The sequence below is a fragment of the Anoplolepis gracilipes genome, chromosome 14 (assembly GCF_047496725.1).
Source record: "Anoplolepis gracilipes chromosome 14, ASM4749672v1, whole genome shotgun sequence".
NCBI lineage: Eukaryota > Metazoa > Arthropoda > Insecta > Hymenoptera > Formicidae > Anoplolepis > Anoplolepis gracilipes.
In genome coordinates, this window is record NC_132983.1 from 5,716,187 (window position 1) to 5,729,699 (window position 13,513).

The following is a 13,513-nucleotide window of genomic DNA, read 5'->3' on the forward strand; positions in this document are numbered from 1 at the left end:
ATGCGAACGACGGCTTAGCGTACAGTTCGGTAGTCGCCATTTGCGAGTTCCCTCGTGTCTCTCGCGCATTCGCGACACTCCGTTGAATACTCGCGTGGAGCCTGGACTCTAATCTTCTGTTTAACATTAATATAATATATCCCCGTCGAGGGCCCCCATGCGCGATACCCCGATGCAGAGATATTGCAGCGAGCTGACGGAAAAATTGTTGAAATCACTTGACAAGGAATACAATGTAAGTAAGGCGGAGTGTGGTGTGTCGCGGCGAGATGCACCGCGCCGTCTCCGTGTCCGTACGCGCAAACGGCTATCGGGCCACTCTCGATCCCCCGTGCGCGGTCTTGCTGCTGCCTGTACCAGTGACGTGCGCGAGTGCCCGCTACGGTGCCCATGTGTGCGTGTGGTAGCGTGGCGGCCGCGACGGCCGTGGACGGCGTGTGTGTATGAGTACCGCTGCCGCCGCCGCTGCTCGCGGTTCGCCGCTGTCCTACTGTCCTCGTCCTCGTCCTCGTCCTCCTTGTTGTCGTTGTCGTCGTCGTCGTCGTCGTCGTCGTCGTTGCGATGTCGACGTCACGACACACGACGCACGTTTCTCTCTCCTCGCTTCTCGACGGATACGGCGATAATCCATCCGTTACGTATCACGTCCCCCTTTTCTCTCTCTCTCTCCTTCCCGTCGATCCGGTTCTCTCTGTCTCGCTCGCTCGTTTTCTCGCACACTTGCTCGCGCACCGCCGAGTGTACGTGCAGGTGGAGAAAGCGAGAGAGCGAGAGGGTGAGAAAAAGAACACCGGCGACGACGGGGGGACGTACGTAGCGTATGTGAGAGCCGCGCGTTCTCAATTACCTGGATACATAACCTCAATATCGAGATGATGCGACCGCCTCGGTGGACCCTTCCTCGTGGACGGTCCGTATTCTAGATTGTGCGCTCTACGTTTTTTCCTCGTTATATACCGCGGAAATTACGCGAATCGCGCGAAATCTGTCCATCACGTTGGCTGTTCATTTTTTTTTTTTTTTTTTTTTCTTCTTTTCCCTTTTCTTTTTAAGATTGACTTCCGTATGTCCTCTTCTCGATGGTAGATCTCCTGAAATATACATGTATTCGTTGCGAGAGAAGGGTTTTTTTTTTTCCCGCTTCGATCGACGATGATCGAAACGTGGTTCGATATCTCAGCCCGAAACTTCTTTCCTCCATTCCTGGACGGAGACAGCCATGCTGCTCACGAGTCTTGACCAAGTTTCGTCTGCGTTTTATGCTTCCGTGACGTATCTACACGTGTACGGAACGTTCTCGTTAATTAATCTTTGCAAAGTTTTCAATCCTCGAAATGTTCGCTACAAGAAACTTTATTTGTCGGAAAACATTGGTACTCGTCGCAGATTTGCTATTTTATAAACTGTGACGCAATACTCGTATTATTGAAAAACTTTCTGATCGATTACATTTTTTCGAAAATATCCCACGTACACGAAAAGTCTACGTACGCTATTTTGCAAGAGAAATATATGTATACATTTATATATAAAATGCGCATGTGTGTGTGTGTGTGTACACACACACACACACACACATACATATATATATATATATATATATACACACAATTATATATATATATATACACACATATATATATATATATATATCGGACACCCTGTATATGTAGAATTTGTTTATTAAATCTTCCAAAAATTGCATCTCTTCTATGTCGAAATTTGATCTCTAATTTTTATATATTACTTATAATTGAAATAAATGTGTGTCAAAAATTTTAATCATATACATTCCAGGTCGTCGATATGCGAGCTGTTGTGGATGTCATTACGGCATTGGAAAAGACAACAATCACTAAAGAAGTGCTGGAGGTAAAAACTTTATTTATCTAGTATCATAATATATTGTGTGTATGTGTAATAATTTTCATCTATGTAAAAGTAACATTTTTTCATTTTATTTTACATGTTAATTATTCTTTTATATATTTTTATAACATAATATCATCGATACATGTAAATATGCAAATACATAAATATATTATAACAAAAGTATTTGTTAATAAAAAATAAAGTTTATTATTTTGATATTATTTTAATTCACATACAAAATAAAATACTGCTAATTTACATTAAAAATACTTTTTTTTTAATAATAATTTTTTACAATGCATATTATATTTATGACAATAATTAAATTCCAATTACATAAACAAGTTTGTGCAAAAGTAAACTTTTTTTCAAACTTGATATAATTACAATATAACTACATACAATAAATAAGAATTTAAAAAATACAACTTAATACCTCTATATTGTGAATGTACCTGTAATATATGAATAAAAAAAAGCTGATTTTACATTAATGAATTATAAATTACATGTATATGAATTATAAATAATATAAATTATAATACAAATTTTCATAATGAAATATATGTATTGTTCTACAATAATTATTATATCTTTAAACTGCCAAATTGATTTAATTTAATTTATATTAATAGAAATTACTAGAAATTTTCTATTAATATTAGACAATTAGCAATACTATAATGATAATATAATAACGATACTAAATGGTGACAATTTGACAGATTACAAGGCTTGGAAAACACATCAATGAGCTTCGTCGAAAGACCAGTAATGAAACCTTGGCCAAGCGTGCAAAGGATTTGGTACGACACTGGCGAGATATGGTTTTACCATCGGTGCATCCAACATCACAGCCCACCTTGGGTGATGCCGTACCACCAGCTCTCAATGGCGCGAAAGAAGTGGCCTTGAGGAATTTCAAGCCCCAGAGCCCTGCGTTACGAGGGCTTAAGCCTCACAGTCCTTTATTAAGAGATGTTACTCCTCTCAGAGTGAGTTTTTTTTTTTTCGAAAATAGGACTATTACTGTACTTGTAAAATTTTTGACTTTTCCTGTAAGTTTGCTTTAAAGGTGTTATCTTGCATAATAGACTATTCGACATATATATATGGATCATAATATCAATATATGTCCTTGTAAATATGCACTTACAATTATTGACATACTTTTACAAAATTAATAATTTAGTAGAGTTGCGTATAGGATTATACTAGGAGAATATAATCTTATACATATATATATATATAATATACACATCATCTGCAATAATAGCATGACAATTTTGCATAATTTATATTTATGAAAGAGTAATTTCAATATTTAATTTTCTAATCTCTGTAATAACATTTCTAATTTCTGTAATCTCATGTGAGGAGGTAACTTTGTAAGACATTAATAAATTATTTTAGATATTACTTTAGTTTTCTAATAGGTGATTTATATAGTATTTACAATTGATGCCAAGTTGATGATTGCTATATACATATTCTTTGAAATGTATATTTTTTTGTGTGCTGAAATAAAAAATTGATTGTAATAAATAAAACAAATTTATAATTACAGGTGCTCAGTCCGGCGCTATCCATGCACAGCGATCATTCGCGATCTCCTAACGCATCAACAAATAGCAAACAGTCAATTACACCGACCAGCAATCACAGGATAAGTTCTTGCTCGAGGAATGCATCGCCGGTACTCAGTTCCTCGAGTCAGAATCATACAACAGAAGCGGTGCCGCGTACACACAGTTCCAACAAACGGTTACGGAAAGAGGAGAGCAGTAAAGAGCAGCGTCAATGCTACCAATCGCCACACGGAATTGAGCCGGTGGTAGAGGAAGTCCCTGCCAAAAAGCAACGGCTCAATGGCGAGAACATAAGTGGTAATTTAAATTCGCAAGTGCCTAGCCCCACGCTGAAGGAACGAATCTCTTCCGCTTTCACGGAGACTGATTCTCTCGAGGTCGTGGACGACACCCCGGGTCCGAAGAAACGCGGCCGAAAAAAGGGTAGTAAGTCGGCTAAGCGGGAGCCGTTCCTTGAGGACAGTGTTAAAAAGAAGCTGGCCAGTATCTCGAGGACTCCAAAGTTGAAGACCACGCAGGAGATAGTGGCTCAGCTGCAAGCGGGCCGAAGCAACTGTAGCCCTATCGGCAATACGAATGCCCTACCTAGTCAAAGCGTCGTGGAACCGCCTAACATGGAGGACGTTCTACGAGGCAGCAGCAACGAGCAAGTGTCTAAATATCTACATTGCTCGAGCCACAATCATAAGAGCCTAGGCTCCTCGGAAACGTCGTCCATTGGTAAAACGCAAACGGCACGATTAGCAGAGAACTCGTCCGAGACGTGCCAGGACAGGTTGCGCGATGACGACAAATCAACAGGCACCGATCAGCCATCGACGTGTCGATCACCGTCGCACCGAGATCTCACAGTCGAGGAGATACTGGCCAAGTTACCGCCCTTAGATCCCAGTTCGATAGACTGGGGCGAAGACGAAAAACAAGACTATGTCGAATGCTCGCCACCGCCACGGAATGTTACTGCCGAAGATCTTGAGAGGTTACACGCGCAGTACATCGAAGGACTTAACGGCAACTTCCAGCCGAGGCTGTCATCAACAACTACGTGTCGTTCCAATGGTGACGAGCACTCGAACGGGAGAGACGAAGAGAATAAAGTGTCGTCTGGACTATCGAACGTGGATAGTGTAAAAAGTGTGCAAAACAACCAGACTGACGATATGGAATTTCGGGAGTGGCATCAGATGCTGGCAAGGCCCAGTTACCAGGCCGAGATCCTCAACATAATGCCTTATGTTATTATCGATTAGTAATTTTATCATCGTATTCTCTATTATTATTCTTCCCCTGAAAAAAAAAAAGAATTGTGAAGAGAATTTGCAGATGATTAAAAATGGTCGATTGGTCGGGAAGTCGATCGGTCGATCGATCTATTAAAATTAACGATTTCTATAATTGCGATTTTTGAGATTGTGGTGTTTATTTCTATTTGAAAGTCGAAGCGTCTATATCGCCATTCTTCCCCCGTCATTATCATTCCCCCGTTGTTATATAGTTATTATCTCGCTGATCGAACACGTGCAACCGCGCGCGGCCATTCTTCGTTTCGTCATCAACATCAACATCCTCATATTATTATATATTAATATATTAATATTAATATTATAATTTAATATAATATTAATATTATTTTTATTATTTTTAATATTATTGTTATTAATACTATATTATGTCAATTATTATTATTATTACTATTTCTACTTCTATTTCTCCTCTATTAGTTTCATAATTTTTTATCATAGTCATCAATCATCATTTTCATCACTATCGTTAACATTGTCATGTAAACGGTAAAGAAATTAAGAGACCACAATGAGAAGTAAAATCAGTGCTGAATTATAAATATCAATGGCGAAAGCACTTGTGCAATTGATTATGTAATTGCACTGTAAAAGATGAGTTGATTGTTGGGTGTGTGAAATATAAATTATGTAGATATGAAATAGTTGATATCGCGAAACGACACGAGCGCTGCTTATTATTATTATTAATATTAATAATAATACTAATAATAATAATAATAATATTTTTACACAATAATAAAATAGATGTCGACGTAGTGCGACTTTTCATTTTTGAGTATCAATAGTATATGGCAATGGCTCGCTTTTCACGTATTTTGTGATAATTTTGAGAAAGAGCAGAAAGTGTTGATTGACGTGCGTTTTATGCCCTACACGCGAAAAAATTGGTTTATAATCCCTTTTTTTTTTTTTTTTTTCTTTTTCACTGCATGCTGTGTTAGAGTTTATATTGCAAACAATTAATCTTAAATTCGAGAAAGAAAAATGGAAACAAGATTTAAAAAAAAAAAAAAAAAAATGAACGCAAGCATTTATTTTGAGAACTGGGAAGACATGCAAGTAACACATATAAAACAGAAATGCATAAATCAGATTTTCGCGGTTTAAAATTATTATCGAGATATTTTTTACAAGACTGTGCACGGACTCTGTCGCGCGAATATGTAGAGAGCAACTCGATTTCTTCGAGCTAAGTTAGGTACACGGTGCCTTAATTGAACAAACAAGAAAGATGATATATTTGTCTAATCACGTCATAAAGATTTTCTACTCAAAATTTCTTATGTTTCTTTCGTACGTAAATTTATGACAGATGTGTTGAAAATCATATTATAAGTGAACACTCTTGTGACAATTATTACGACACGGTACTTTCTCCATAAGTGCAATATCGGACAAAAGAATTCATAATTTGATAATATACAAGATGTGTCTAAAAACGTTGCAGAGAGCTGAGTGAATTATACAAAATAAAGAATTATAAAGAAATATCGAAAAAGATATGTGTTTGGCTTGTCTCCCTCGAAGTGATTCCTATTGAGCTCAATGTTATGATAAGACATCTAGTCCAATAATCGAGAACGTTGTTTTTGTAGAGTTGCGTTCAATACATTTGTTAAAACTACTTGCTTTGGGCAAAAACAATAAGTTGTTTAATTCAGTCGATCCTCCCATCCTCGTCGTCCTTTAAAGCTCAGATTTAATTTTTCCTGGAATTAAAATTATAATTGTTTCAATAGAGAAATTTTTAATTATCAGCATGTTCTCTTTCCAAGAGTCTATAATAAACTGAAAACTTTCTTACAAAAATATAAATTTGAAATATTTTAAAATACGGATTTATAATTCATACAAGTTATTATTCCTTACTCACAACTACATTTATTGAAGAGCTTTGAAAGTGGCAAGCTACAAATTTCTTCCAAACTTTATTTTATGATAATCCATTCAGTCTCGGAACTTTCTCGACGTCTCTTGTATATTTTATGCGAAATGAATCAATTGAATACTCTCTCATTCATCGGAACATCACGTTCATTATTCCGCCATATAATCTTCGTCGTTTAACTGAAAATTTAAAGAGATATTAGCAGGGTTGTTGTGTCCTATCTGTGAAGAGTACAAGAACAATAACAAGATTTGTCTCTATGTGCTATTGTATCATTTTTTTTTTTTTTTTTAAAGAAGGCAATCATATTTTATTTATTTCAATCATATTTTACATTCTTCGAATTTGCAAAATAAGCGTTTATAATGAAATTATTACTTCGAAATGTTAAGCAACTGTAACTTGAAGATCCATTTTATCAATCAGCATATATTGTATTCTATGATTCGTAAAAAAAAAAAAATAATATAATTGCAGAAATATCCGGTTTTTGAAGTTGCTTCGCGTGACAAATACTTTATTTACATATTTATTATTTTTCTTTTCCGATTAATCCCAAATTTAAAGAGAAAATATATACATGGTAATACAAATAACTTTTTTTCTTTTTATTGAAAAGGCAATTTGGAGTTGTTTTCTTTTGATAGAATATCAAAAGTAACAGTTTTCGAGCCAATATAATAATAATATTAACGCACGACTTTTCAAAAAGCAAAACATAAATGAGAGAATATACTATCCTTTCGTTTTTTATCTCAAAAATATTTCAGTCTAATATTTTTTTCATGAAATATATCAACTGACGAGGATTTGTCTATTTTTTTGCAAATTTTCAAATACGAAAAAAAAAAATGCAAATTGATGAATTCTCTCTAAACATGATACAAATTGATATTCTAAAAATAGATGTCTTATAATTCGAGATTTTTAACCACGTGTTTATGTAAATTTTCATTTTATTACCCAGCTATTAGCTCTCACGTTAATCCTTATGTTTTAATGCATCTGACATACGCCAGCTGTTTACTACACATGTACGATTTATGTTTGTTCGTTCGTTCGTTCGTTTGGCTCTTATCTTTATTTCAAGCTTTCGCAATGCTTTTACGGATTTCCTTCAGTTTTGTATTTAAAAGACGAAAGATTTATGCGTTTTAAAGCAGCAGAGAAAAGAATTATATTTCAATGTAAAGAGAGAAATAGAATTTTCCATCACAAATTTCTATCGAGGGAAGATTAAAAAAAAAAAAAAAATCTGTAATCAATATAAGTAATCAGTAGCGCATTATTTTCATCTTTTTAATTGCATATATAGTGTGTGTCACCCAGGATTTTTCTCGCCAAGAATCTATAGCAAAAATGAATTTCCAGACGCGAGATACACGCATATGTTAGAAAAAAAACACGCGCTGTTTACAATATAATAACATTCGCTCCCTTTGCACGTCTCTTGCAATCTTCATCATCTCTCGGCCAGAGGAGCAACATCGAGGATGAGTCTCCCCCCTGCCAGCCTCCGAAAATCTTAGCGCCTCGCACGGCTGTTCCTCCCAACTTCCTCCTTCGCTCGCGTCTCTCGTTCAAACCCGTCCATAAAAAGTTCACGAGATCTCGGACTCTCGAGGCCTGCCACAGAGCAAGAGAGGGGGGCGGGGCAGGGCAGGGAGGGGAGGGCGAGGGGGAGGAGCCGAGTCTCTCGGTCAACCTTGGCTTTTAGCGACTCCGTGGAAAAACGTCCGTGACAGCCCACGCGACGCGTGGTATTATATACATACGTACACACACACATATATATATATATATATATATATATATATATAAATATATATATGTGTGTGGACGTTTGAAAGACGTCGGTGGAGGCGACTACGTTACTCTCCATTATCGGCGCGTCGTCGGTCGCGGGCACAACACGCGGGATTCCTTCGCGGGATGAGCATTTAATCGCGCGTGCGGCGCCAGCGCGAGAGGCTCCCCCAGGTACGAGGGATTCGAATAAGCTGAGAGCGAGAGGGAAAAAGATGTCGAGAGCGTCTGACAGACAGAGCTACGCACAGACTTACAAGCTTGTCGTCGTCGGCGGTGGTGGTGTCGGAAAATCGGCGATCACGATACAATTCATTCAAGTGAGTATATATAGTGTCCAATAACGCCTTTTGTCTCTCTCTCTCTCTCTCTCTCTCGTTGCTGTGACGTCGTACGATGCGCGGGTGGTGTCTTGGAGATACATGCACGTCGGTTACGAGAAAGGATTACCTAGGCGGATTTTTTCTTTTTTTTTTTTTTCTCGTGAATTTTTTCGCATTTTTTTTCAAATTCTGATTCCTGCACGCGGGTGACATAGTTGCGAAATTCTCGAGCGAGGTTTATCGTCTCTTATCGCGTAGCGTGCGAGGCGTTAGGACGGGACGATAGGTGGCCGCCTGATGGATTATAAAGCGTTATGTCATAGCGTGCGTGTGGACGCGATCGTCATATATGGTCATACGCGGCAGCGCCGTGAAACGTCAATCCTGACGAAGTGCGCGAGAAACGCGGCGCGTCGTCGACGTCGTCGTCGGCGGCTTGCTTGACGGATAACGAATTGGCCCGGATTTGCCATCAATCGGTATTATCGAGTTATCACGCGATGACATTTCCTCGACAATCTCTAATTTGCGAGCAAATAAAATATTCCGACAAAATTCTATTTATAACTTTGATACGCTTTCATACGCGAGCGAATCACGTAGATTTTGCTATCCAAGTTTGATTCCAAATGCGCTTCTGTATATTTTTTAACTGGGAATTTTAATAAAAAGTGTTGTACATAAAATTAATAAATTGCAATAAATGTATGATATTTTTAAAAATATCTACCTCAAATTAAACAAATTATCAATATATTTAGATTGAAAATACTGTTTGTTACATGTTTATGTTCATAACTAACATTATAGAATTAACACAAGTTTTTTTGACTTAAATTGCTTATTGAAATATATCTGCTTATGAAAATTATTCATATCATTTGTAATATATTTTATTACAAATTTCTATTGTTGTTTTTTTTTTAGAGTTTCTTTGTGACCGATTATGATCCAACTATTGAAGATTCTTATACAAAGCAGTGTGTTATTGACGATGTGCCAGCTAAACTTGACAGTAAGTAAGAAATAAAAATTTGGAAGAAAGGTTTCTCAACATCCTCTGAACTATTGGCAAAGACATTTTTCAAGGAAAACATTAGAGAGAATAATTTATCATCAAATGGCGAGATATAAATCATAAAGTATCTTTTTTATAAATAAGAAGACACATTTTCTATATTTATTTTAGTATTGGACACTGCTGGCCAAGAAGAATTTAGCGCAATGCGCGAACAATACATGAGAAGCGGCGAGGGATTCCTTCTCGTATTCGCGGTCACCGATCATTCGTCTTTTGATGAGATATCAAAGTTTCACAGACAGATACTTCGGGTGAAAGATCGAGATGAGTTTCCTATGCTAATGGTTGGGAACAAAGCAGATCTGGACCATCAAAGAAGTGTAGGTATTGTTAGAGCATAAATTTTTCACTGCTCACATTTCCCATCATAAAAAGGATTTTGTAATCGTAAATATATGAAAAAGACTATAGCCGGATAAGCATGCAAAAAGTGTCCCTAATGAGTTTTCAAATAATACTTGAAAATGACGTTTTTCTCAATAACTCAGAAAATAAAATAGAGTTAGGGAGCTGAAATTTGGAGGAAAATTTTACTTTACAGTGATAACATAACAAGTCAAATGTTAAAGATTATAGTCTTTATGAGAAAATTCATGCTAAAAGTTACAATATATTTTTTTATGCTAAGCATATGCTTATATATTCATATTTTTCATGTTCACATTTATAAAATTCATAAATTCTTAAAGGATGCTAAATCTTTCTTATTTGAACCATGTTTTTTCTGTTGTCTCTCCCTTTCTCCCCCTTCTTTACAATATCCTTTCCAATTTCTATTATTCTCTCAACAAAGCTTAAGTTGTAAAGCTTTCACTTTTTATTTGAAATACTCTTTTGAAAAAAAGAAAATCTATTCTATATTCTGTATTATATCTGTTTTTAAGAACGATATTTATTTCAAAATATAAAAGTTTACTTATTTCCAGAGATAATTATTTCTTATTCCAAGATTTTTTTAAATTTGAAAGCAGAATGGCAGAATTTTCCGAAAATTCTCTACAGTACTCTAAAAATCGATTTGATATTATAAGAGCTCAAAAGAATATACCTGTTTGAATCTTTTCAGGTATCAATCGAAGAGGCACAAAATGTAGCACGTTTATTAAGAATTCCATATATTGAATGCAGTGCCAAGTTACGGATGAACGTTGATCAAGCTTTCCATGAATTGGTGCGAATCGTCAGAAAGTTTCAATTGTCGGAGCGGCCGCCACTGAAACCAAATTACAAGAAGAATAAGAAGAAATGTTGCATGTTGTAATAAAGAAACTATCTATCTTGACAAATGATTTCAGACTAATTGGATTGGTGAGTTTTAATTCCAATTGGAAAGAATGATAAATTCAAAATGGCAGAGAGATAATGTTTATAATGTACCTTGTCGAAAACTTTTTACACATTTTACACATGATCAATTATAATCGACGCAAAAATAACATTAAAACAATTGCGAGATGTATAAACACACAAGAGAATTTAAACGAGATAATTGAATCACACATGTGTCAAAAGATATTTTAATTCTTTCAACTCTATTGTATTTTTTTAAATTACTAATTTATAGAATTCAATACAAAGTAATTTTTTTCTATAGCAGATAAATTTTTGTTTTGCAAATGGAAGCATTCTAGTGACAAGGAAATTATCTATTTTTTTGATAAGTTTTACTAGGAATCAACTACAATAATTACTGAACAAGTTGAAACAGTTTACAACTCGACTTATTATTATTATTATTATTATTATTATTATTATTATTGTTATTATTATTATTATTATTATTATTATTATTATTTATAATGCAACGTATTGTTTAAAATGATATATTTTCTTGATATATAGTATGATTATTGGATTTACTATAGAATAATCATGCACATATCTAACATTTTAAGATCTTTACAAAATCAAAATTTGATACATTTGATACATTTAATAACTGGAATAGAGTAGTGGGATGTGTATTCTAAAAAGAAAGCAAAAAAATTTTATCTTGTAAATAAATTTGTACAATAATATATGCTTCTGTGACCAATGTTTTAAAATATACACGATATGTGTAAAATAATAAATGAGATTCATACTGAAACGTAAGATACATTTCACACTAAAATATAAAATGTATTTCTTTTTTTTTTAATTTTTTATTTTAACAAAATGCTCTCATATGAGATATTTATTTAATTTTTATCTCTCACGTACATGCGAGTGAATACATGTTAATAATATCGTTTATACATATAATGTTAAAAAAAAAACATTAATTTTTATTGTGAAAACAGTTAATGATTAATAATTTTATATGACTTAAACACACACTCTGTGTACTCTCTGCCACTTGTCGAAAGTATTACTGCTATTATTAGCAGCGTTCTAATTCGTCTTCCTTTAGGTTGAGTCATAATGCCTAATTGCGAAAATCAAAATGGCACAATGATATATTGCCAAACGAATTATAAAATATAAACCGTTTATGTTCATGAGTTATGAATTTATAAGAATTATTCAAATTGTTTAGAGAGTTATCTCTATATATCTTTACACATAGCACTTAGTGGTTGAAATTTTGTGCTATTGTTGTTATAACGAAGTCAGAATGGGGCCAATAACATTTTTAACATAGACAAACTTGTAATTAACAATATTTTAACAGCGTATACTCCACAAATTCTGATTAATGCTGCGTAACATTTAATATTCTCAGTGGTTAACACAATCAATAGCCATTCTTTGAAACTACTCGTATATTATATATTGCACATGTAAAAAAATAAGTTTGTTTAGATTCTAATTTTTAAAACGAAATTAATAGTTTACATATATTTACTTAAATATTTTCATTATATCGATAAATAAACGTCTTCCAATATTGTTATCCCTTAAATGCATGTATCTTGTTCTACGATATTTCTATTTTAAAACGATATTCTAATTCTTCATAATTTTCTGTTTAATGAAGAATGATATAGAAAGTATTTAAGTAATTTCATAACTTCTTCTTCCGCCGACTAAATTTATTCATAATAAATTTCAACGATCTATATGTTTATATCAAGTGGTAATAATATAATGTAATATTTCTTGTTAAAAATGCTATATTTGTGGAGAGATGAAAATGTGTTCAACAAATTTCGGTTTCACCAGCAACGAGAAATATTTTTTGACTGTTTCAAATATTTTCACACATCACATTTTGTCATAGTTCCGTTGTTGGTGATACCGATCACGAAATGTACTAATAATGAAGCTATAATAATAATATACTAGCTTTAATATAATGTAGGTAATAATAATATAAAATCCACATATAAGTCTACAAACAATATTATACAATACAAATTACAAAATTTTGCGACGATATATATTTAACAGTAATTATAATTTATATGGACGTATATTTTACAAAATACAATTTGTAATAATTTGCGGAGCGACAAGAATCGAATAAAAAAAATTCCATTTATTTTTGTAACTGACTATATTTATGTGTTTGTAAAAAAAAGAATGTCTATATATATATATATATATATATGCAGACTGAGTTTTAGATTCAATCTATATGTTAAATAACTTCTGTAAACCAAATAATATGAATATAAATTAATTGTTACTATACTTTGTTATTTCCAATCTTCTGATACTAATATTTT

At 34.1% G+C, this 13,513-nt stretch overlaps 2 protein-coding genes across 5 annotated transcripts; both read left to right on the top strand.

Annotated features, from left to right (window-relative positions):
• The first annotated feature begins 1 nt into the window (after window position 1).
• Med26 (mediator complex subunit 26) lies at window positions 2-6,389 on the top strand. 4 transcript variants are annotated; one of them, XM_072906730.1, is made up of 4 exons: window positions 2-235; window positions 1,798-1,872; window positions 2,598-2,867; window positions 3,440-6,389. In XM_072906730.1, the coding sequence occupies exons 1-4, from the start codon at window positions 158-160 to the stop codon at window positions 4,709-4,711; spliced, it is 1,695 nt and encodes a 564-aa protein (XP_072762831.1). In that variant the 5' UTR covers window positions 2-157; the 3' UTR covers window positions 4,712-6,389. The 4 variants fall into 4 exon arrangements, with proteins under 4 accessions (XP_072762831.1, XP_072762833.1, XP_072762832.1 ...); XM_072906732.1 differs by lacking the exon at window positions 2-235 and adding an exon at window positions 277-910; XM_072906731.1 differs by lacking the exon at window positions 2-235 and adding an exon at window positions 1,018-1,373.
• A 2,003-nt stretch (window positions 6,390-8,392) lies between these two features.
• On the top strand, window positions 8,393-13,336 carry Ras64b (ras-like protein 2). The gene is made up of 4 exons (XM_072906737.1): window positions 8,393-8,779; window positions 9,710-9,797; window positions 9,972-10,183; window positions 10,930-13,336. Exons 1-4 carry the CDS (start codon window positions 8,675-8,677, stop codon window positions 11,122-11,124), a joined length of 600 nt encoding a protein of 199 aa, XP_072762838.1. The 5' UTR covers window positions 8,393-8,674; the 3' UTR covers window positions 11,125-13,336.
• The last annotated feature ends 177 nt before the right edge of the window (window positions 13,337-13,513 follow it).